Genomic DNA, 24165 nt, shown 5'->3' with positions numbered 1-24165 from the left:
TTGTATTTTAGTTACCTAATGATTGCTTTTATTTATATTTATATACACACATACACATACACACTCCTATATGGTGTACATATATAATCCTTAAGAAACATTTTGTGAGAATAATTGACTATCATGTAAAATAAAAATACCGCATGCTTTCTGAAATTTTGAAATTGCTTTGTAGAATTAGTGCTACAATTTCATTGAATATACTCCATGTAATTTACATATGGAGTCATTTTTTCAATGTCCTTAATTTAAAATTGTTTTACAATTCAAATAAGAAAGTTGAAATATAGTTTAAAAATGAGATATTTGGTGAAGTAAAATGATAAAATATATGTAAATCAGGTAGCCATTTCCAAAAAATTGATCTTTTCTAATTGTTAAAAAAGATTAAGAAAAAATGCTTACAGTCTATGACCTCTATTTGGACATTACTAATTGAAATGAAATGTTTATATGTCATTTGGAAGAGCTATTTGCATAATGCACCTTTTATTTCAACTTGTTTTGCATTTTTCAGTCATTTTTCTTTCTCTTACCTCTTAGGTCTTCTTATACATCCTTACATACATTTACTTGAGCTATAAAGTTACACAACGTGAGGATAAACGTAGAAAATTAGTCAGCTATATCTATTTGGGTTTGGTCAGGTGTTTTATTATTTTTGTTCTCATCACATAACTATTTATTGATCCCCCCCTCAAAAATTGAACCATCCTCATGAATACAATTAAGTATTATGTAGTGTTACGTGGAAACTCACTTTGTATTCCCTGTCTCACTTTTAATTTGTGATTTCCTGAGAGTTGTATAGACAAGCCTCTTTTACAACCACTCAATTATGATGACTTTTCTTCTGAACTGGATTTATTTTCTTTCTTTTCTTCTTTTTAAAAAAATTAGCTGAGAAGTTAAATTGTTAACTATCCATAGGCACAGGAATTGTCCCATTATTCTGGTATGTTGTCTCTTTTTAGTTCTAAAATAGAACCACATTTTACTAAACATATATGTGGAATCTATACTATTTAACTACATCTCTTTTTACTTTGACCTAGATTCAATCTATACTACACCAACAATGAATAGTTAATTTTTAAAAATCAGTAAATACATGATCTTTGGGAGGGAGATGGCATATAACAACTTGAAATTCCCAAAAGTTCTAAGTGAAAATATAAACATTGCTTTAACAGACATCAGGGAACCATTTACTTTTCAACACTATTTTAGAGGTTCTGTAATTAGAAAGCAGGGATAATAACATAATTATATGAGATTGCATATGTATTTTAAGTCAGTGTTACAGCTTTTCTGTTCATAATTTACAGGTTACCAAATTACAAAAGATCGATTATTCAGCAGTAGGGATTCTGCTGTTCAGTTTTGGCAATTTTGTAAAGATTTCACTAAGGTTTTTCATTTTATATTTAATTTACATGGGTTAATGAAAATTAAGCAGCAAATGGTAGATTTTATAAGAGAAGTGGAAACAATTTTTGGTCGAAATGGAAGATGGGTGAATAGTACATAGCATTTATAATATTTAAACTAAACTCATATCTTTCTGTAGTTTATTTCTTCTGTTATGAGAGAAAATATAAATCTGTAATTCTTTGTATGAAACGTGTAAGCTAGATATCTTTCATAATACAGAAGCTTTCTCATTTTATAACAATAATGCAGTACATATATCTATCCGTTATTACATAACTCCAGTTGGTTCTGGAATGACACTCATATTCAAATACATTAGTCCTTATGTGGAGATATGTATAAATATTTACTCTGAGTGTGATATATAAAGATACACATAGGGCCAGATGCAGTGGTTCACGCCTGTAATCCCAGTACTTTGGAAGGTAGAGGCCGCTGGACTGCTTGAGCCTAGGAGTTTGAGACAGCCTGGCCAACATGACGAAAACCCGTGTCTACAAAAAAATACAAATATTAGCCGGACCTGGTGATGCGTGCCTGTAGTCCCAGATACTCAGGAGGTTGAAGGTAGGAGGACTGCTTGAGCCCAGGAGGTGGAGGCTGCAGTGAGCCAAGATCCTGCCACTGACTCCAGCCTGGGAAAAAGAGTAGTACTGTGTCTCAAACAAACAATTGGCCAGGTATGGTGCTACGCACCTGTAGTCCCAGCTACTAGGGTGCTGAGGTGTGAGGATCACTTGAGCCTAGAAGGTAGAGGTTGCAGTGAGCCCAGATAGCACCACCGCACTCCAGCCAGGCGGCAGATTGAGACTCCTGTCTCAAAAAAAAAACAAAAAACAAAAAACCTGACTTTAATTGAGTATTACTACCAAATATATACTTTGAAAGATTATGTACATGTTATTTGAAAGATTATGTGTTTCTTTTTCTGTTTGTAAGTGCCAATTGTGTACTTATAGGGCAAAAATGGTAAAAAAATCAATTTTAGGGGATTTTTCTGTAGCCTTTTAAAATTGTAAAGTATAAAATATATACAACAAACTAAGCAAATATAAAATTTTACATTATTATCACATCATAGTAAAACTAATTTTCACCTAAATCAAATGTATTGTAGATAAAAATCAAGACATCTAAGACACATCAGTGCAATTCAGGGAGATCCTAACTAGGTTTTTAAGATAGTAAGTCCTGGCCTTGTATTTATTAAGCATATCCAATATACACAATACTTTGTGGATGGTGCCCCAGCTCATACATTGTGGCTTCTAAGACAGAAATAGCCAGCTTTTAGGTAAAATAAATCTATTTGATTTATTCCTGACCAAAATTATGATTCATATTGGTTGCCACTCTCTTTAAAATATTTAATATTTATCTGTCAAATTGAATTAATCAAACTTGCTATATGATGGTCCAGTCATGGGCTTGCATTAGAGATACTCTTTACCTAACTTGCATTCTCATATAATCCATACAAATGCTGATAACCATGCACATGATAACCAGAAATTAAGTAAGAAACCAAGAAATAAAGCATTAACAATGTATAGATTCTTTAATTTATAAACATTACTAAATAAGGGTTTGGAATAAATTATTCAAAATTTATGGTTCGGAAAGTATTTCTGTGATTCTGAGATGTTTCAGAGGAATTGAAAAAAATCCCCGTTAGTTTTGCATGTTTTACAGTTCAGCAGAGTTACCTAATAAATTAAACATTTTTCTGTTTATATGATTTTGCTTGTGTGTATTTTTTCTAGCAATTTCCTGTGGGATTCCTAAAGCTCCAACAAATGGAGGAATACTAACAACAGACTATTTGGTAGGAACACGAGTTACCTATTTTTGTAATGATGGATATCGATTGTCATCCAAAGAACTCACTACAGCTGTATGCCAATCAGATGGAACATGGAGCAATCATAACAAGACCCCTCGCTGTGTTGGTATGTGTGTCAAGGGAATTTCATCACTGTTTTTCTCTTGGTATTTTATATACCTGAAATTTTATGTATTGTAGAATTATAAAAACCAATCCCTAAACTGAAATGTGATGTCTAAGTCAGAAATAAAAGTTAAGTAAGCTATCTTGTACAATGAAGTACTAGAAAACAGTACAAGGACTTTTCCATCATTTTTGAAAACCTCAGAATATTTATGTCAAAAAAGGCACTTTTATTTTATACAATAATGTTTTATTTTGTAAAAAGTCATCCTTTAGTCAACATGTGTTTTCAGTACATGGCCCCTTGAGAAAATTTTTAAAGATTGTGTTAACAAAATGATATTTTGACATATTTCACTCTGATTTTATAAGGATAAATAATGTTGCAAAAATTATCCATAACTTTAAACTTTTGTTGATATTCTTCTGTTTACTTACACTTAGAAGAGTTCCTATTGCTGTCACTATTACCTCACTAGGTAAATAAGTTTACATAATGATAAGACATTAATTCTGGTAAAGATTTGGTAGCAAAAAATAGAAAATATTGATGTAAATAAACTCTTGAATTTTCTCTATATTTCAATTATTTTTTCCCATTTAGTACTAGCATTTCCACTTAGCTGTGATTTCATTTAAAATGAAGATTGTTAAGTTGTTCGCACTCTCAGCATAGGTTTCTAATAAGGCTTCTACTTACCTTGAAAAAGTTTTGAATTAGCTAAAGTTGATATCACTACTCCTGCACAAAAAGGCCATTCACATCAAAAAAATTTCCTCAGAATATAGACTTTTCTAAACTTATAAAGAAATAAGGGAGTAGAGGTACGCCAACAACTGGGATTCTAAGTAGGTAGAATAATAAGTACAAGATTGAATTGTGAAACCATTGAGTGTGTTCCAGAACTGCCAGCAATACCATATAGCTAGGGGAATGGAAAATATCAACATGCAAAAGAAATAAAGAACAAATGCTAAAGGACCTTGTATAGTGCAAGAGTAAGTGAATTAAGTCAGTGGAGATGTAAAGAGTGGAATAGACGTTGAGATATAGTGATTTGTTAGCAATTACACCCTTTGGTTTTTGTATAGTTGTTACATGTCCAAGCATCAATTCCTTTACCTTGGAACATGGAAGATGGCGAATTGTGAATGGCTCCCATTATGAATATAAAACCAAGGTAGTTTTCAGCTGTGACCCTGGTTATCATGGACTAGGTCCTGCCTCCATCGAATGTCTTCCTAATGGTACATGGAGTTGGAGAAATGAAAGACCATATTGCCAAAGTAAGTATACACTCTGCTAAACTTATTTCGTAAGCTATGTTTGGTTATCGAATTGTTTGAATCAGTTCCTTTTATAAACACACTAGATCAATAATTAGATGACATTACTAATATGGTCATTTATTCTCGTTACGTTTTCAAATTTTCTAACTATGTTTCTATGTATCAGTAAATGCTTTTCTAGCAAATAGAAAAACATGGGCTTTGGATTAAGAAATCTAGTGTTTGAATTGTTGATCTATTACCTACTTTAACAATGAAGTAATGATTACTTACTACTTGACAGACACTGCTTTTAGTCCTTTACATGTTTTATACTCATTTGGTTAAAAAAAAAAAAAAACCTTTGCCCCAGATGTAATCATTCTATTAAAGTCACAGAGCCTATAAATGATAGAGAAATGATATTTGACCAAGTAGCCTGACTAAAACCCTTGACTTTTTATCATGTTATATCATGTTAATTCTGTCTGATTCCAAATTCTAAAACTAGAAAATCTTAAAACTAGAAAATTATAACACCTGTCATGTAGAGTTACTGCAAACATTTAATGGTATGACACAATTGAAATACCAGCTATAACCACATCCTCAATAAATATTATTGAACCAAATTGAGCAGTTAAGGCATTTTATTTCCATACATTTTTATAATATAAATGGCCAGTATCTAATATACATAAGCTAACAGAACATAGGATATTCAGGTGAAATATCTTGAACTCCCTTTCTTACATTTATTTATTGTCTGTTTTGTTTCAGGAAATACGCTAGGCGAAAATTCAGTCTTTTAATTAGCGTCCAACACAACTCTATGGTATATATTGCATAGAGACCCATGATTTATAGACAAACTAATAAAGAGATCAAAGGTCTACATAGGGTTATTATGATTAAGAAGTTTAACATAGCAGACAACTATCTTATGTGTAATAAGTACACAAGTATCTGATATTATTTTATTTATGAATATTCACTGATTTGAAATTTATTTTTTGAATCTCTATATCAGTATAGAATTTTTTGGTTGCCCTGTGTTCCAAGATAATCATATTAATGAATTAAAGTATTAAAAATATATTTCTAAATTATATTTAATATTGTAAAAATTTGCCATCATCTGTATTTTTTTTGTTGTTTTTGTTTGTTTGTTTGTTTGTTTTTTGAGAAAGAGTCTTGCTCTGTCTGCCAGGCTGGAGTGCAGTGGCGCGATCTCAGCTCACTGCAAACTCTGCCTCCCAGGTTCAAGCAATTCTGTCAGTCTCTGCAGTAGCTGTGATTGCAGGTGCCTGCCACCACGCCTGGCTAATTTTTTTTCTGTATTTTAGGTAGAGATGGGGTTTCACCATGTTGGCCAGGCTGGTCTGGAACTCCTGACCTTAAGTGATCTGCCCTCCTCAACCTCCCAAAGTGGTGAGATTATAGGCATGAGCCACCGCGCACAGCCTGTATTTCTAAATTTTTGTACTAGTCCTCCAAGTTTTTTTCCCAGCATTTTTCTCTGACTGCAGACTCCTTGTTTTTTCCAAATTATTGTTTAAAAAGAATAATTTGTTTTTAAAGGGCACATGGATAGGAATATTTCAAAGAGGTAGGTAATTATTATCTACAACAGAAACACTCATTTAATCAGGTTTTCAATAAATGTTTGTCTGATTCTATTGTGTTAGATTCTTTATTATGTAGAATGGTTTAAATGATGAATAAGGTTGGGTTACTGCCTACAGGTAAGAATGAGGGAATGGCAAGGGATTTAGGAATTGCAATTAATTGAGAAAAAGAAAAAAATAGTATTTTTTTTCTGGTCCTCCATTTAATCATCTTTTAAATGAAAATAATATAAATATTAGAATTAATAATAATATTAGTATATCAATAATATTAATAGCGACATCAAATGTTTTTTTTGGGGGGATGAGCTCAAAATCATCAGTACATTTTAAATTTGATATGCAACTCTTGCAAGTTTGAAAGTTTTCTATTTCTCTACTTGACAGCTATCTAAAACTTAAGACTGAAAACCTAGAGAGTTGTTTTGAGCATTACATAAATGAAAACACTATAGCACCTAGTACATAATACAAGCCCAATGAACATGATCTGTTATTGTTTTTAGCTAGAATGACAGTTCATTTGTGGTCTTCAAATATGAAGAAGTCATAAGAGATGCTATATGACCCAGCAAGCCAGTTAAATTTATTTTCTTCAATTTTTTAAAACTTAGAAAAAACAGATGAATTATATCTAATGGATCTCATGAAAATCAAATATTTTACATGTAAAACTCAAACGATAGAGTTCTTGACAAAAATTATATTGTAATTATTATTTTAATGTTGGTTTAGATATGAAGAAACTTTGGCTCAGGTAAGTCAAAGGGCTTGCCCAAAGTTACTTGATAAAGCAGAGAAAGATTTTGGATTAATGAATTATCGTCTCTTTAAACTTGTGATTTTTTCATCCACTATAGCCAGGTTGACTAAGCGAAAAATGCAAAAAAAAAAAAATGAAAAAAAAGAACTTTATGTCTCTGTTACTTAGAAGGTTCTATGGGGACTTAAAGAGGATACATTTTACATTATGTCATCTCTTTTCTCCATACTTTCACACTCATTCAAACATGTTTTACAAATGCCAATTTCCTTTGTAAATACATCAAATCATAGGAAGCTCAAAATGTTCAAAGCACAGTTTTGTTACAAGTGCAGCTTGACTATATCTTTAAGGATTTTTATTTATTTATCATTTTAAAGTTATTTCCTGTGGAGAACTACCTACACCTCCAAATGGAAATAAGATTGGAACTCAAACTTCATATGGCTCAACAGCTATCTTTACCTGCGACTTGGGATTCATGCTTGTGGGCTCTGCTGTAAGGGAATGCCTTTCCTCAGGTCTTTGGAGTGAATCTGAAACCAGATGCCTAGGTACAGATTTTTAATTTGTTTTTGTCAAACTTCCCCCTGCCCCTCACCCTTGAAAAGAGGCATCTCTTTTTCCCTAATATGAGATACTAATTTATATTCATTCAGTAAGGATGTTAAAAACAAGAAAATACTTATCTTTAAAAATGGCTCAAGATAGAAAAGCTACTAAACGGAATAATCAAATAGCGTTCCTAGTGAAATCTAAGGAGAGACACATTTTCTTCCAGGCATGGTGAAAATATAATGGTGAAAACTAATTGCTGAAAATTGTATGCCTGCTTACTCAGCTGGATTAATCGCTGTAGCTATTAAGTCATTCTAAACCATAGTCAATTTTCTTTTCACCTATTTGTTTAAGGTAATGACTGAAGAAGATAAACAATGTAATGTGTGTATTTAAGCACCTTTCTCCTGTTTTATTTCATAAGATTTCAACATGCATAAAACTAATTTCTATTAAAATTAAAAAAAAATTTTTTTAACCTGATTTTAGGCAATTAGGATGTTTTCCCCTTAGAGTATTTATTATAAAAAATCTTCAGTTAAAGAAACTGAACTAGTTCGTTCTTCTTACCCTGCCTCTTTTATTATGAAAATATTATATTTTATGCTTTATCTCCTTTTTCAAAGATTTCAATAATTTATTTAATATTAAGAAAATAGTATGATTTATGCTATTTATGCTTTGTTTTCTCTAAAATGATTTCAAGATCTGACAGCAAGTATCGAATTAGGTAATAATGAAAATTTTTCTAATGATTATTCACTTATCTGTTGGAAGTAAGGCAAGATCTTTTTGTTTACGAATTTAAAAATTGCTGATTATCATGAATAGAGTACTGCAAAATTTGTACAGTGTTTTTGTCTTTAAAATGTTACTGTTTAAGAATATGACACATGGCAGAAAAGTTTATACTTATATATTGTGTGGCTAATAAGCTTGAAAATATTCATAGAAATACAATCATTATTTGAAATTTCAAATGGTATAGTTAGAAGTTTTGGCTAAAATGTCTTTTTTCTCCTTCTCAGGCACATTTGTTAATAGTTATGCTTGGAAGCCCAGCAACAATTTCTTTATAAGAGCACACATATTTGAATATACACAGGGAACTCCTGAGTCTCTGGGGTCATTAATGGACCAGGCTCTGGCTAGGGATGGAGTTCCTCTCAGACTAGTGTCTTTCCTCTTCCTCTTTAAGTCTCACCTAGACAGAGCAGAGTGGTGAGGGTAGGAGTCATGATGTCTCCCACCGGATAAGGTTGGGCAGATGGATGAGGCCACTTCAATGATTATTGAAGAAAACAGAAAATAGTTAATGAGTTAAATGATTATGTGTTAATATGTGATTATATAATCAAATAAAAACTCAAAAAAATAAAAAATCTTAATAGTTTGTAAACTGATTTTGGTTGTACTAATTTCAATTACAGATTACTTAGTTTACTTATGCATTTTTAAGTAAACTTAGTTTACATATAAATTTTTAAATTTATATATAGTTATATAGAAATACATATTTATACATACTCGAGTATTTAAATTATATATTACATGTATCTTTAAATATGTATATGTTTATAAATAAATATACATTTAAAATACTATATTTAAATGATATATAATTTAAATACAATATTTAAAATATTTAAATATATATTAAAATATATTTAAAATGAACTATATTTAAAATATAGTTAAATAAAACTAAATTTTAAAAGCATTTTAAATATACATATCAATTTGAAAATACTATATTTTATGGCCATGTGCTCTCATAAATTATTATTGTGTATTATATATTATTTAATATTGTATATAGTATGTGGTTTTATTCACCTACTTAGAATCTTGATTCTGTTCTCTGGAAAGACAGGGCATAACAGGAATATTTATAAGAAAATATTGCCTCTTAGTCTAAGGAGACAAGATCATCCATTGTAGAGAATACAGTGTTTATATACAATGAAATGCATAAGGATGTTGGTAGGAGGAAAGTACAGTTACCAAACAAGCAAATCCCAGAATATTACACTGTGAATTGACCTTAAGGATTCATTCTTCTCAACTAGTTTGTGTAACCTCAGACACTTTTAGCTTAGAACGGCCATGAGAATGTGCTTATAATTGTTCCTCTAAGTATGGTGCATTTATTCCTGCCTTCCTAGTATTTTATTATGAATTTTTCAATTAAAGGAATTGACAGTGAACACCCATATGCCTACCACCTAATTCTACAATTAGCATTTTTTTCATATTTGCTTATCACATATCTATCCATATTTCCAGGCCTCCATCAATCCATTAATTTATTTTTTTGATGCATTTTGAAATAAGTTGTAAACATCAGTATACTTTGTTGCCAAATATTAAGCATGCATACCATTAGCTAGAGTTCAGTATTTGTTCAAAGTTTTTTTTTAAACTCTGGCAAAATTTATATGTAGTGAAGTACATAGATCATAAATTCAGTTAGATCAGTTTTGACAAATGTATACATCAGTGTAACTAAACCACTATAAAGACATAGAATATTGCCATTACCTCAGAAAGTTTCCTTATGCCCCTTCACGGTCACTGTGCAACTCTCCTCCTCCATAACCTGAGGCAGTAACTATTTCGATATTTTCACCATATATTCATTTCCACTGTTCTAGAAATTAATTAAATGGAATTGAAAATTGTGCACTCTTTTGTATAAGGCTTCTTTTATTCTCTTTTATCTATGCTGTTGTGCATATCTGTAATTTGTTCCTTTTATTGCTCAATAGGATTCTATTGTACAAATATGCCACACTTCAGCCATTCTCTTTTTGATGGATACATGGGCTATGTCCAGTTTTAGGCTATTATGAATAAAGCTGCTATGCATGCTCATGTAAAAGTCTTTTTGTGGACATACGCATTCATTTCTCTTGAATACTCACAACAGAATACATGTGGGAGAGTTCTAGTTGTCTCCCATTCTCTCCAGCATGTGGTATAGCCAACTTTCTTTTTCTCTCCATTCTGTTGGATGCATAAAGGTATCCTATGATATTTTAATATTTTTTGTCTTAATGAATACTAATGTTAAGCACAGTTTTTCATAGGCTTATTGGCTATTTGTAAATTTTCCTTTGTGAAGTGGTAAAGTATATTGACTTGCCTTTTTGTTATGAATTGTAGGAGTTCTTTACATATTCTTGTTACAAGGCCTTCGTCATTATGTGTTTTATAAGTATTTTCTCTTATTCTATGACTTGCCTACTCATTTTTTAATAACATCTTTTGACAACGAGGAATTTTCAAGTTTGGTAAAGTCTATCATTTTTGTTTGTTTTACTTTCTACTAGAAGCTTTATAGTTTTAGCTTTAACTTTTATATCTCCAATGTTATTTTTAATTCGTATGTGTTACATAGTAGCATTGAGGAGCTTTTTTACTTGCACTTTGTATCTTGCACTATTTATTGAAAAAACTTCAAAATAATTATTGAAATCCTGTATGTAAATCCTCTAAATTTGTTCTTAATTTTCAAAATCACTTTGGATACCATAACACTTTGCGGTTTCATATGAATCTTATATTAGTTTATGAAACTCTACAAAGAGATTCTGGTGGGATTGAATCCTTTCATCAGTTTGGGGAAAATTGGCTTCTAAAAACATTGAGTCTTGTGATCCATGAACAGAGTACATTTGTTTGGGTCTTTACTTATTTATTTATTTTTTTGTGCAATGGCAACATTTTGTATTTTTAGCATAGAATGTGCTATTGCTAAATTTATTCCCCAGAATGTTTTACTATTGTAAGTAAAAAGTAAAATTGTTCTTTTTTTATTTTTTAGATAGGGTCTTGCTATGTTGCCCAGGCTGGTCTTGAAATTGTGGCCTCAAAAGATCCTCCTGCTTTAGCTTCCCAAAGTGCTGGAATTATAGGCATAAGCCACTGTGCCCAACTAAAGTTGTTTATCTAAATTACATTCTCCAATTGTTTGCTGTCAGTATATAAAATACAATTATTCAAAATATTTACCTAATATTCTACAACCTTTCTAAATTCACTTACTAGTTTAAGATGTTTTAAAAATATAATTTTCTACATAAATATTACCTGAGTATAGAACAGTTTCACTATTTTGTTTCCCAACATTGTGCTGTTTTTCTTCTTTGTATTAATGTATTGCACTGGAGGTTTTTTTTAACAATGTCTTTGTTGGGTTGAGAATGTTCCCTATATTCCTAATTTGTTGTCAGTTTTTAATCATGAATAGGCACTGCATTTTGCTACATACTTTTTCTGCATAGATTGAAATAATTACATAGAATTTTTTCTCTTTTATTATGTCAAAATTACAGTGATTAATTTTTCATATTTAGCCAAATTTCATTTCTGGATAAATCCCAGATAATCATGATATATTATCATTTATATGTCACTAGACTGATTTTCTAAAATTTTATTAAGGAGGTTTGTATCTGTTTATGAAGTACTTTGGTCCTTTATAATCATTTAAGGACTTTGGTACTTTTTAATTTTTTTTTTGAGGCTTTACTATTGGGGTTAATGATTACTTCATAAAATAATTTCAAAGGTGATTTTTTCTTTTCTATTTTCTAAAAGAGTTTGCATAAGAATTATTTTCCCCATTAAAAGCTTGAATTTCTCAGCCAAAAAAAAAATCCGTGGGAAGGTTTCTGTTTAAGAATTCAAATATTTTAATAGATAAAAACTATTAATATTTTTATATTTTTACCTTGTGTTAGTTTTGGGGCGAGTTATAATTTTCACAGAATTTTTTTTCTTTTCTTCTGAAGTGTTAAAATGTATTGGCATAAAGCTGTTTTTAGCATTCCCTTATTCTTTTAATTTCTTAAGGCTTTGTAGTGATATCACTTCATTCCTGTTATTGACAATTTTATTCTCTCCTTTTTGGTGTTAACAGGATTAGCTAAGAGTTTAATAATTTTGTTGCTATTTTTAGAGAAAGAATTTTTAACTTAGTTAATGTTCTCTATTGTTCGTAATCTTAAATATTTCCTTCTGTCTACTTACTTTGGCTTTATTTTTACATCATTTTGCTCCTTGCTTCTTCTTAACATGGAGTTTTAGGTCATTGCTTTTATATCTCTATTCCTTCTACTAAAAGCACTGAAACTTATTAATTTCTTTAAAGTAATGCTTTATCTGTACCTCTAAATTTTGATATATTTTCTTTCTTTATTTTTTTTTGAGACGGAGTCTTGCTCTGTTGCCCAGGCTGGAGTGCGGTGGCGCGATCTCCGCTCACTGCAAGCCCCACCTTCTGGTTCACGCCATTAGCCTGCCTCAGCCTCCCGAGAAGCTGGGACTACAGGCGCCCGCCACCATGCCTGGCTAATTTTTTGTATTTTTAGTAGAGACGGGGTTTCATCGTGTTAGCCAGGATGGTCTCAATCTCCTGACCTCGTGATCTGCCACCTCGGCCTCCCAAAGTGCTAGAATTACAGGCGTGAACCACCGTGCCCAGCCTATATTTTCATTTTTACACACTGAGATATTTTAAAATTTCTTCAAGACCCAAGTGTCACTAGACACGTGTCTTCTTTTAATTTCCATATATTTGTTGTTTTGCTAAATATTTCATAGTTACCTTTATGTCATATAGTTATAATTGAATTATTTGTTGCTTGCTTTTAAGTCAACTTTAAAAGTTTGCTAATGTTCCACATGTATATAAATATACAAATAAAACAAATCACAGTATTAAAAATATTACTTTATAACGCATTTCAGCGGGTCATTGTGGAATTCCAGAACTGATTGTGAATGGTCAAGTCATTGGAGAAAATTATGGATATAGAGACACAGTTGTATATCAATGTAATCCTGGTTTTCGATTGATTGGTTCTTCAGTGAGGATATGTCAACAGGATCACAACTGGTCTGGTCAGCTGCCATCCTGTGTGCGTAAGTAAGCATGGCAAAAGCAATTAGAGACCTCTGATCTTTGGAATAATTCTAGTTTTTGTTAGGCAAGATGAATATATATATTATGTTGTTATATATATCAATATAAAGTAAATTTCCACAATCCAATTTGATAATGCTATGCAAAAGTCTTTAAAGTGGAATATGTTCAAGAGAATTTCAGTTATATTTTATCATGAAGATAATAAATTAAATTTAGCTCTTCTCATATTTAATATAAATATATAATATTGATAAATTAATATTCTTATATGGAAGACACATTATCAACACATTTGTAATCATAAGGGTTCAAATTTCTACAGACCACTGTGTAGCTTTATCAAGGTTTGTTACTATGTGATATTACAGAGCTTTTTATAGTGGAAAATATTTTGGATAAATATTATCCAACAATTATGATGCTATTGTCATGACATCAAGATTATATACTGATGAAGCACAGTGGGGAAAATATTATCATTAGGCATGACATGAGGAACCTTTGCTCTCATTTCAGGTCCTCTGATGATTATGTGAGCTAATGCAGTGTTTAATCTCTCTGGGCCGTAATTCCCTTATATAGAGAGTGTGTGGTTGAAAATGTTTATCATTATGTCATCTTTTAACCTCAAAATGCATTGCATTTTTAAATATATCAAGATTACACATATGTAACATAGCTATATTTTGTCTGAAAAAAATTAAAAATTATTTATGAGGATGCGAAGGCATATGAATGATATCATGAACTCTGGGGACTAGGGAGAAAGAGTAGGAGAGGAGTGATAGATGAGAGATTACACATGGGGTACAGTGTATACTGCTCAGGTGATGGGTACACCAAAATCTCAGAAATCACCACTAAAGAACTTATCCATGCAACTAAACACCACCCGTTCCTCAAAAACTATTGAAATAATTTTTTAAAAAGCAGATAAAAAAGAAAATAAATAAAAGTTTATTTTAAAGCACTGTTTACACTATTTTAAAATTCATACAAAGCATATGAATATATGTAATTTTAGAAATAGTTTAAAAAGATCTCACCAGTTCAACATATACCCATGTGATCTTTTAGGTTGATTAGATATGAATTCACAGATGAAGAATAAAGTGTATTTTGAAATATCTTTTCATTATTTCTTAAATATACCTGCTGTGCTTTGTGGTTTTAATGGATCTCTTCCTATATGTATGTTGTGGATTTGGCCATTGTGCACTTATTATGACTGCTATGTTATGAAAATAAAAATAGAGCTGAATAATGATAAACTCTAGTACATCTCAGAATCCCCGTAAGTATTTAGTGTTTCAGATCACAATCTATCCTACTTTGGATCTTAAAGTCAACTACATTTTTCTTATATTTTTCACCTAATAATATCCATCTCCAGATAACGGACATTAATATTAAAATTATTATTAGTAAATAAGTACTGTAAATATGTTGTAATTATAATAGGATCATAAGATAAAGATTTTGGAAGTGTCAGATAAACAATACGTGGGACTTTCAGTATGCGTTCACAGGAAATATTTCATTTAATCTGTGACCAATTTCATGTATACTTATAAATTCAGTCATAATACTGTTTTGATCCAATCCACAGAAACGTATAGAAATTCTAGTTTCATGGTAATGATAATAGGATAATAGAACATCTAGTTTCATGGTTATGATAATAGGATAATAGAATATCTAGCTGACAATGAAAATCACTTTCCACCCATACACCCCCCCCCAAGCAAATGATTGTCTGATGATTTAAAGACAACAATATCCTGCTTGTGTCTGCCCTAGATATGTTCTTTTTCATTTATATTCAAGCATAGCCAATTAATACCACTGTTTTTCTTGTTGAATAATTGAGACTATAAATGAGAATTGGCCCTTAGGGTAAAACTGATTTCTTTATTGATAATTTTAAACCAGAATAAGATGCAGTTAAATTCCCAAATGGGTAGGTTGACATTAACAATACAGCTGAAAAATAATTGCTCTTGGGTCATTTCCTAAGTACTGAAAGTGACTGTGGTCGTTTCCTGTGCCCAATTAGGAAGCACTATTACTGAAGTTGCTCTGATTAATAGAGTGAGATAATGCAATAAAACAGTTCATAGAAATAGTGTTTGGGGAAAGCCAGCACTATGTAAAATTTATAGTGGGACACAGCATTAAAAGAACCTAATTAAGAATATTATTTCCAAGAAAAATTATATTATCAAATATCAGTGATGAAGGAAAGAAACCAGTAAGATTGATTTAGAGAATATTTTGAGACTATCTCAAAATATTAATGAATATCCTAATGCAGCCTTTGTGTATCATTTTCTATTTTCTACATTATGTAGTCACATTAATTTACTTCACAAGCACACATTTGCTTATCAATCTATTATTCATAAAAATTGGTTGTTCAAATAATATTGAAAGCACTATTTCAAAATTAAATGCAAAAAACTGCCTTTAAATATCCTCAATTATTAACTAGACAAGGAAAACTGGTTCAGTTTTGTTCTTTTCTACTTTTTAACTTTGTTTTTTAAAGCACAAGATCTCATTCTGTCATCTAGTCTGGAGTGCAGTGGCAAGATCGTAGCTCACTATGATATATATGCATAGCTATGATCATGCTCACTACAGCCTTAACTCTTCTCCTCAAGCAATCCTCCCACCCCGGCCTCCCAAAGCACTGAGATTATAAGCATGAGTCACCACACCTGGCTAGTTTTGTTCTTTTCTGCTATTAGGTATGGACATGAACTTTAATTATTCCCCACATTTCTTTGCATTTCAATACTCTGCTCTTTGCCTCCCCAATAAAGTAGAGAGAAAGGATGAAATAGGTACCATGAAACTTTAAATATCTATGTACCACTTGCATAAAATTATCAGAATTTTAAATAATTTTCTATTTACTAATATAATCATGCTGTTAGACTATTTTGACATTCTACTTTGTTCATTTACATTAGTAAATGTACTTTCCATATATTTCCAGATAAAAAGTAGTCTTCTTTCTACTTTGTTTGAAATGATTAAGTATAATCGATAATGCAATAACTGATAACTAAATTTTTTTTTCTGTGTTTCCTTTCCTGTCCTCCTGCCACATCATATTAGCTGTTAGCTGTGGTCACCCTGGTAGTCCAATTTATGGAAGAACAAGTGGAAATGGGTTCAACTTTAATGATGTGGTAACATTCTCATGCAATATTGGGTATCTTATGCAAGGGCCAACAAAGGCACAGTGCCAGGCCAACAGACAGTGGAGCCATCCTCCACCTATGTGCAAAGGTAAATGTCTAAGTATATTCCCATTTGGGGGCATGATAATAATATTCACATAAACATCAGTGACACACTTAAAACAGCTTGAGCAGAATAGTAAAAAGTTTTTATCTAATGAAACAAAAAGCTTTAATACTGATGTCATCTCATTAACAATGCTTTCCTTTTTCTAAATTTGTAACATATTTTTAAAAGTTAAAAGTGGTAGAGTTAATTTCTAACTTTCTTTTGTAACTTATATTTTTAAAAGTTAAAAGTGGTAGAGTTAATTTCTAACTTTCTTATTTGTATCTGTTTTGTGACTGCATATAAAAAGTAATTGAGATTATTTTTACTTGCAATTTGCTTTGGCATTTATTTTCTTTTTATTTTTCTGAAAACTATATGTGGGCCTGGCTTGCCAGTACACCTGTATTGAGGCTTTATTCATTTTTTTAATCTACAGAAACAGATTAAGGAGAACTCTTCGATGTTTTTCCAGTTTGCAAAGAAGTATATTTCATATTGTATGACAAAATACAACCAAATTATCATTCTCCTGCATGTTGTTTTCTTACAGTTCAGCTATAGCTTAAAAGATATCATTTTTAAAATTCGTACTCAGCACAATACTTACGAAGTTGCTATTTTCCTAATTGTTGCCAAATTTTTTTCTTTCTTCTGTATTTTCTACCACATAGATTTCAGTCCATTTTCTAGATAATCCATGGGATTAATTTTATTATTGGAATCTGGTTGTTTGAATAAATTTACTTTTGAAACTAAGTATGTAAATTTCTAATATAAATCTATATAGGTATATGTGTATTATTCCAAACATATGTTTCAAAATTTGTCATTTGTTTAGTGGTCAACTGTTCTGATCCTGGAATTCCAGCCAATTCTAAAAGAGAAAGTAAAATAGAACATGGAAATTTTACTTACGGCACTGTGGTATTCTATGACTGCAATCCTGGATATTTTTTATTTGGATCTTCAGTTTTGATATGTCAACCAAATGGACAATGGGACAAACCTTTACCAGAATGTATCAGTAAGTAGATAATGTGAATTGTTTCTTGAGAACATGTCATGGAAACCATAGGGATGTTTATCATCTTTATAAAATGACCTAAAGATATATATCACAGAGAAGCATATTGATTTTATTGTTTTACTGTTTTGAAATTATACTTTTCTATATTTTGCAAATTCAATGTCCAAATGTAATTTTCTTAAAATTAATGTGATAAATATTTACCTATCATTCTTTGATTTTGCACTTTGGAGCAGATAAAATATGAAAAGTAGTCATATTTCCTACTTTACAATATTATCGTCTGTAAGAGGCAACTATACTTTTATTCTGTACTAATATTTAATATTTCATTTAAGGCAAAATTAGTCTTAAACAGCCATCATGGATTCAGAATACATGAAGATTTACACAAAGGTGTTACTTAAAACTTATTGATCTTAAATATTTGTCATATAGAGACACATATACTTGTTAATGCAATAATTGTTAATATACATCATCTTTCTAGTCAGTGAATATCTAATAAGTGCATTTTGTTATATGTTATGATAGGAGTTGTAGAATGTACATAAAGTAGATTACAGCCAAGATGCTTAAAGTAACACACATAGTGAGAAAAATAATTTAGCAGATATAAATCAAACTTCTGTGAAGGCATAGAGGAGTAACATAAATTCTAGCAATTCAGTCAATTGATAGGTCTCAAATTGAACTAGATCTCAAACAGTTGGTGAGTCTTGGACTTGACAGGGAAGAGAAGAACAATTTCATAGACTGAATGAATAGCGTGTGAAGAAATCGTTCATTTTTGGCAAATAATTTTTGGTTTTATTAAATTGCTAAATTATAAAATTATTTTATGATTATGTTTCATTTAGAGGATTTTTTTATGTTCATGGGGTGTACTTTTATGAACATTTTGTGACAACATTCATGTACTAATGAAGAAACAACACTTTTTGCTGTGTCTATAAAATTTCAGATTGTATGCATATAGTTCAGTAATTTGGCCTGCTGATTAAAATTCATTTGACTTATTTGTGTTGACTGGTCTAATTATTTGAATAATTTACTTACTTATTCTTATGTAGCTACCACATTAAAGTTAAAAATCTTTTCATAGGACTTGTAAACCTGAAGTTCTTCAGGTGTTCTGAGTTCTTATATGTTTTTTGACTTATCATTTCCTATAGCTCTCCCTGGTAGAGTATTATATACTGAAAGGTTTTATTAAGTTTTTGTGTCCTCATATGCTGTTTGATACTCTAGAGATATGTGACACTCAGTATTTCTCTGAGTACAACTAACAGGGGACACATGTTAAATTCTGAAACTACCTATCACTCATAAAGAATATTCTATAATGTATTGACTTTTGATTCTGCTATGACTAGCAGTTTTAGTTTATAAGCCACTGAGTATTGTCTTTTTACAGTATAATTTATTCATTACTGACTTGAAATGTAATGATTCTAGACTATATATTAAATTGTGAATCACAGATCAATCTTCATTGAATCTCTTGAACCCTCAAGTTCTTTTCATGTAATTTCTGTATTGCTTCACTTTAAATCCACATGGTGTCCTATGTCCTTACTTAGCAAATCCACATTAATCTTCTCCTTAACTTTCACAGATTTTACCAGGAACAGATACAGTTCGAACTCATACACATATATATGTGGGCACACACTCATCACTCTCACATGTACAGATTTATCATAATCACTTAATCATTTTTAATGCTTACTTAGCTTACAATGTTGCTGTTAAACTCATCCTCAGGATGAGTAAGTTAACAGAACAGCTGCTGTAGCTGCAAACTCCACTTTGTTTTTAAAAAGCCACCTTCAACATAGATGTTTGATTTCTGGAGGCTTTAGATGTTTCAGCAGAACATTTACTTCTGGTATATTCTATAAACATGCTGGTATAGGTTGTTCGATAGGAGATATAAAAAAATTTTATATTCAATAATTATGTATTGTAGTGATTGACTGTGGACACCCTGGCGTTCCTCCTAATGCAGTCCTGTCTGGCGAGAAGTATACTTTTGGGTCTACTGTTCACTATTCCTGCACAGGAAAGCGTTCCCTTTTAGGCCAGTCATCAAGAACCTGCCAATTGAATGGCCATTGGAGTGGATCACAACCTCATTGTTCAGGTACCACTTGGAAAATTGGACAATATGTGTTGGAAATTACATTATTGTTAGTAGTAGTAGTAGTAACGTATACACAAAACAATCTAAAGACTTAAAATATATTTCTCTCTGAAAAATCTCATAAGAAAAGCTGAAACACTGCTTACACATTACTGGAATATGTGTAAGGCTATAGAAATGCAGGGTACTGATGTTGTATATGATAAATTACAAGTTTGTGTTTTGAACTGTGTTGCTAATTTAAAGAATTTATGGTTTTAGGATGCTACACTGTATGAAGTGCTTTTGTTCGTTAAAATGGTGAAACTATTCAAGCTAAAGTATCTATCCCATTTTAGCAGATACCACATATAATTTTCCCCAGAAGGCAATATTGTATCAGTGATTTTCTGTCAGAGTTCAGTTCTGTTTAACTTTCTAAGCAATTGATTACTTTAATGGTATAATTTTAAAATAAAGTCCAAAATGTTGTAAATTGAACTAATCTAATTCATTTTATGAAAGATATTTATCTATCCTAATATTAATAAGTGACATATTGCTTAGAGTTATCTTTGCATAAATCAATATTAAAGATATTTTAATTAATAATTTGTTCACAGAGTAAGTATTTGGTAAATCTTTTCTGAGATAAACGTTTAAGTTACCACTTTTTTTCAAAAATACCATTTACGTTTTAGATCTATGATGGCTCCCTAGTTGATACTATTTATTTTTACCCATCAACCAGATATTGTGCTTATTTTTCTGCTTTTTCTTTATGTTTATATATTGTCCATTGTCTTTACACTACTTTATCTCTGTGGACACCATTCTGATGACTTACTAGGAGTTGTTTTACATTATTTTCACTTTAGAGTTAAAAGCAGTGAAATGGTAAATTAACCCCAAATCTTTTAACTAGTGATTAATCCCTGTGAAGTGACTGCCTGGGACTTTGAATGTAATCTACAGATTTAGAAAAACTATCATTTTTAATGTAACTATAAAATTGATTTTATGAGAATTAAAGTCTTGTCTTGGAGCGACTCATAGTAAATTAACTCTCAGATAACTGCTTATACATGTGAACACACAGACTCACCCCCGCCTCCACCCCACAATGTATTAGGAAACTGCTACTAAATTGAGTAATAAAATGGTACACAGATATTTAAAAGTGAAATACTAATCTTAAAATTTTGTGTGGTTATTAATTTTACATCACATGAAAATAAGGACATATAATGTATTCCAAATACACAAGGCATATAAAAAGGACAAATGGAAAGAACATTTTCAATGCTTATATTTTCAACCCTTCTCTCTCTCTCTCTCTCTTTCTCTCTAGCTCGCTCACTCTCTCTCTCAATGTATATTAACACTACGGCAATTTTGATTAGGATTATTTAAGAAATGATAAAACGACTAGGTAAAGACTGAGTAAATCTTTAACACTAAAATCAAAAGATGATCGCCTAGTTATGAGCAATATTCTTATCAGAAACTTAAGTCAGAGTTTCTAAATTTTGGTCTTTTACATTTTATTTTTATGTTTTCATATACGAGGAATATGCAGTTCATTCATCTTTGATCATTGGTCATTAGTAGAGAAAATAAGAGAGGGAAACCTAGGCTATCAGAACTGTATTATAATATTTACATGTCCTAGCACACCACAGTTCTACTTTAACAAAAACAATAAAAATATTATCAGTAATCAGGAAATTCAGAAAAGGAAACATGCAAATTGCAGAATTCAGTTTTTTTTAAATTTTGGTTTTATGAGTCTGTTGTCATTTGAGTTCATAGTACTGTCAGTTACACATTTTCCATTAGCTTGGTTATTAACTAGGTTTGGAAAAACTTATGAAATATCCTTAACCTATTTAACGTCTCCAAATTCACTGATAAAAAAAATAACACTGTACTCTGCAACTATTTTCTTTTTCATTTACACTTTTTTTTTAATGACTGGAGTCAGATAAGAAATATGAATTACAATTTTACTCCATGTATGCTAAAACACAGCATGCACAAAAACAAATGCCTACCAGGCCCTTGGACTAACTGGTAAACTTAATAAATGTTTATGGGAATTGGTTAACTTGAACTGTACTGCATTGCAGGTGATGCTACTGGGACATGTGGCGATCCAGGTACTCCCGGCCATGGCTCTAGACAGGAAAGCAATTTCAGAACTAAAAGTACTGTACGTTATGCTTGTGATACTGGTTACATCCTTCATGGCTCAGAAGAAAGAACATGTTTAGCTAATGGCAGTTGGACCGGAAGGCAGCCAGAGTGCAAAGGTAATCTCAAGCAGAAATTAAATATATTGCAACTACTGGATTTTAGTGTGTATCTAAATCCAGATGAGTACTACTAGGAAAATTGCTCTTACTAGTTTATTCTGCCTGCAACTATGAAATAAAACAGTCGTATTCCCATTATACTGTAACCATCTCCTAAGATAACTATAACCGATAATTTTTTTAAAAAACCCTCATTGGTCATATATATGCAAACATTGTTCACAACATAGCAAATGTTTAGATTTAAAAAGTAATATATATTTGTTAAAAATATTTATTCTTTCCTCTTTACAGTAGTCCCTCCTTTATCCATGGAGAATACATTCCAAGACTTCTAGTGGGAGCCTGAAACCACAGATACTACCTAACCCTTTATTTCTATGATTTTTCACACATACCTGTAATAAAGTTTTATTTATAAATTATGCACAGTAGGAGATTAAAACTATAACAGTAAAATAGAACAATTATAGCAATATACTAGAATAAAAGTTATGTGAATATGGTCTCTCACTCAAAATATCTTGTTGACTGTACTCACCCTTCTTCTTGTGATCTTTTGATCTGATAACCAAGGCAGATATTAGGTGACTGACGAGTGGAGATCATATACAGGGTAGGTACCCTGGACAAGGGATGATTCACTTTCCATGTGGGACGACATGATATTTCATCATGCTACTCAGAACTTAAAATGTATGGATTGGCTATTTCTGGAATTTTCCATATATTATTTTTAGACCATGATTGACCATGGCTAAGTGAAACTGTGGAAAGAATAGTGGATAAGGGGAGACTAGTGTACCTACATTGTGGAGACAAGAGAAAATGATAGGTTGTTCTTACCCTAACATAACCTCAATGTCTGTCTTAGCTTCTAGTTTGTAGAAATGGAAAAATATAGAAACATACAGAAGTATGATTAAGATTTTTAATTGTAGAGTACAATTGTTAGTTACTAGAATTCACAACATATAGGGTGCTTGAGTAAAATTTTAATTGTTCTGACTCAGAGTTAACATAATTAAATCTTTACAAGAGAGCCAGTTGTGGCTGAAGCCTGTAATCCCCACAATTTGGGACACTGAGGCAGGAGGATCACTTAAGGCCAGGAGTTTGAACCAGCCTGAGTAGGACCCAGCCTGAGACCACATCTCTGCAAAAATTTTAAAAATTAGCCAGGTGTGGTGGCATATGCCTGTAGTCCTAGCGACTCCGGATGCTAAGGCAGGAGGATCACTGAGTCCAGGAGGCAGAGGCTGCAGTGAACCATGATTATGCCACTGCACTCTAGCCTAGGTGACAGAGCAAGACTCTGTTTAAAAAAAAAAAAAGAAAGATAAAAAGGAAAAAGAAAAATATTTTACAAAATTGACTAGTAAATAAAATGTTGCTAGAAAATTATTGTATTGACCTTAATTGTTCTTTTTGTGATTATTTTATTGGAAAAACTAAACTTGCAAAATATTTTTAAACTTACTTGACATTGTACCAAACATATTGGTTTTGTAAATAGAAGATAATTCCCAATCAAACTTTCCTGAGAGTTTTTTGATTGACTATGTTATAGAAATATTTGATTATGTTTAATATTTATATTCCAGAAAAGATAGTTATCTTTTTTTAACTGGGTCAGTTTTAATAATCTTAAGAAGGAGTTGCAACTTAATTGATATAGGGAAAAGACTTGGAAAACATAGTGCTGAGTAAAATACAGTAAGAGAGACTAAACTCTTTATTTCTCAAACTTATTTTCCAAAGTCAAGGTCTTTTTAATGATGCTGTGGGCATCATTATACATGCAACATTGTGTGGGTGACATCTAAGTGAGTCCTTTGTTCAGCTGACCTACAAAATATTTTATAG

General features: G+C 31.2%; 1 protein-coding gene across 3 annotated transcripts in view; it reads left to right on the top strand.

Moving 5' to 3' along the window:
- CSMD3 (CUB and Sushi multiple domains 3) overlaps window positions 1-24165 on the top strand; it is a 1204746-nt gene that overhangs the window by 1118420 nt on the left and 62161 nt on the right. For all 3 annotated transcript variants that reach the window (XM_019032923.3, XM_031014090.3, XM_019032924.3), the window contains 8 exons: window positions 3198-3383; window positions 4475-4669; window positions 7423-7596; window positions 13355-13528; window positions 16656-16829; window positions 17671-17856; window positions 19832-20005; window positions 22114-22296. In XM_019032923.3, the coding sequence (XP_018888468.2) occupies window positions 3198-3383; window positions 4475-4669; window positions 7423-7596; window positions 13355-13528; window positions 16656-16829; window positions 17671-17856; window positions 19832-20005; window positions 22114-22296 (1446 nt within the window). The remainder of the gene's footprint in view (window positions 1-3197; window positions 3384-4474; window positions 4670-7422; window positions 7597-13354; window positions 13529-16655; window positions 16830-17670; window positions 17857-19831; window positions 20006-22113; window positions 22297-24165) is intronic.

The sequence above is a fragment of the Gorilla gorilla genome, chromosome 7, assembly GCF_029281585.2.
Source record: "Gorilla gorilla gorilla isolate KB3781 chromosome 7, NHGRI_mGorGor1-v2.1_pri, whole genome shotgun sequence".
Classification (NCBI taxonomy): domain Eukaryota; kingdom Metazoa; phylum Chordata; class Mammalia; order Primates; family Hominidae; genus Gorilla; species Gorilla gorilla.
This window is presented reverse-complemented; position numbering and strand designations above follow the sequence as displayed.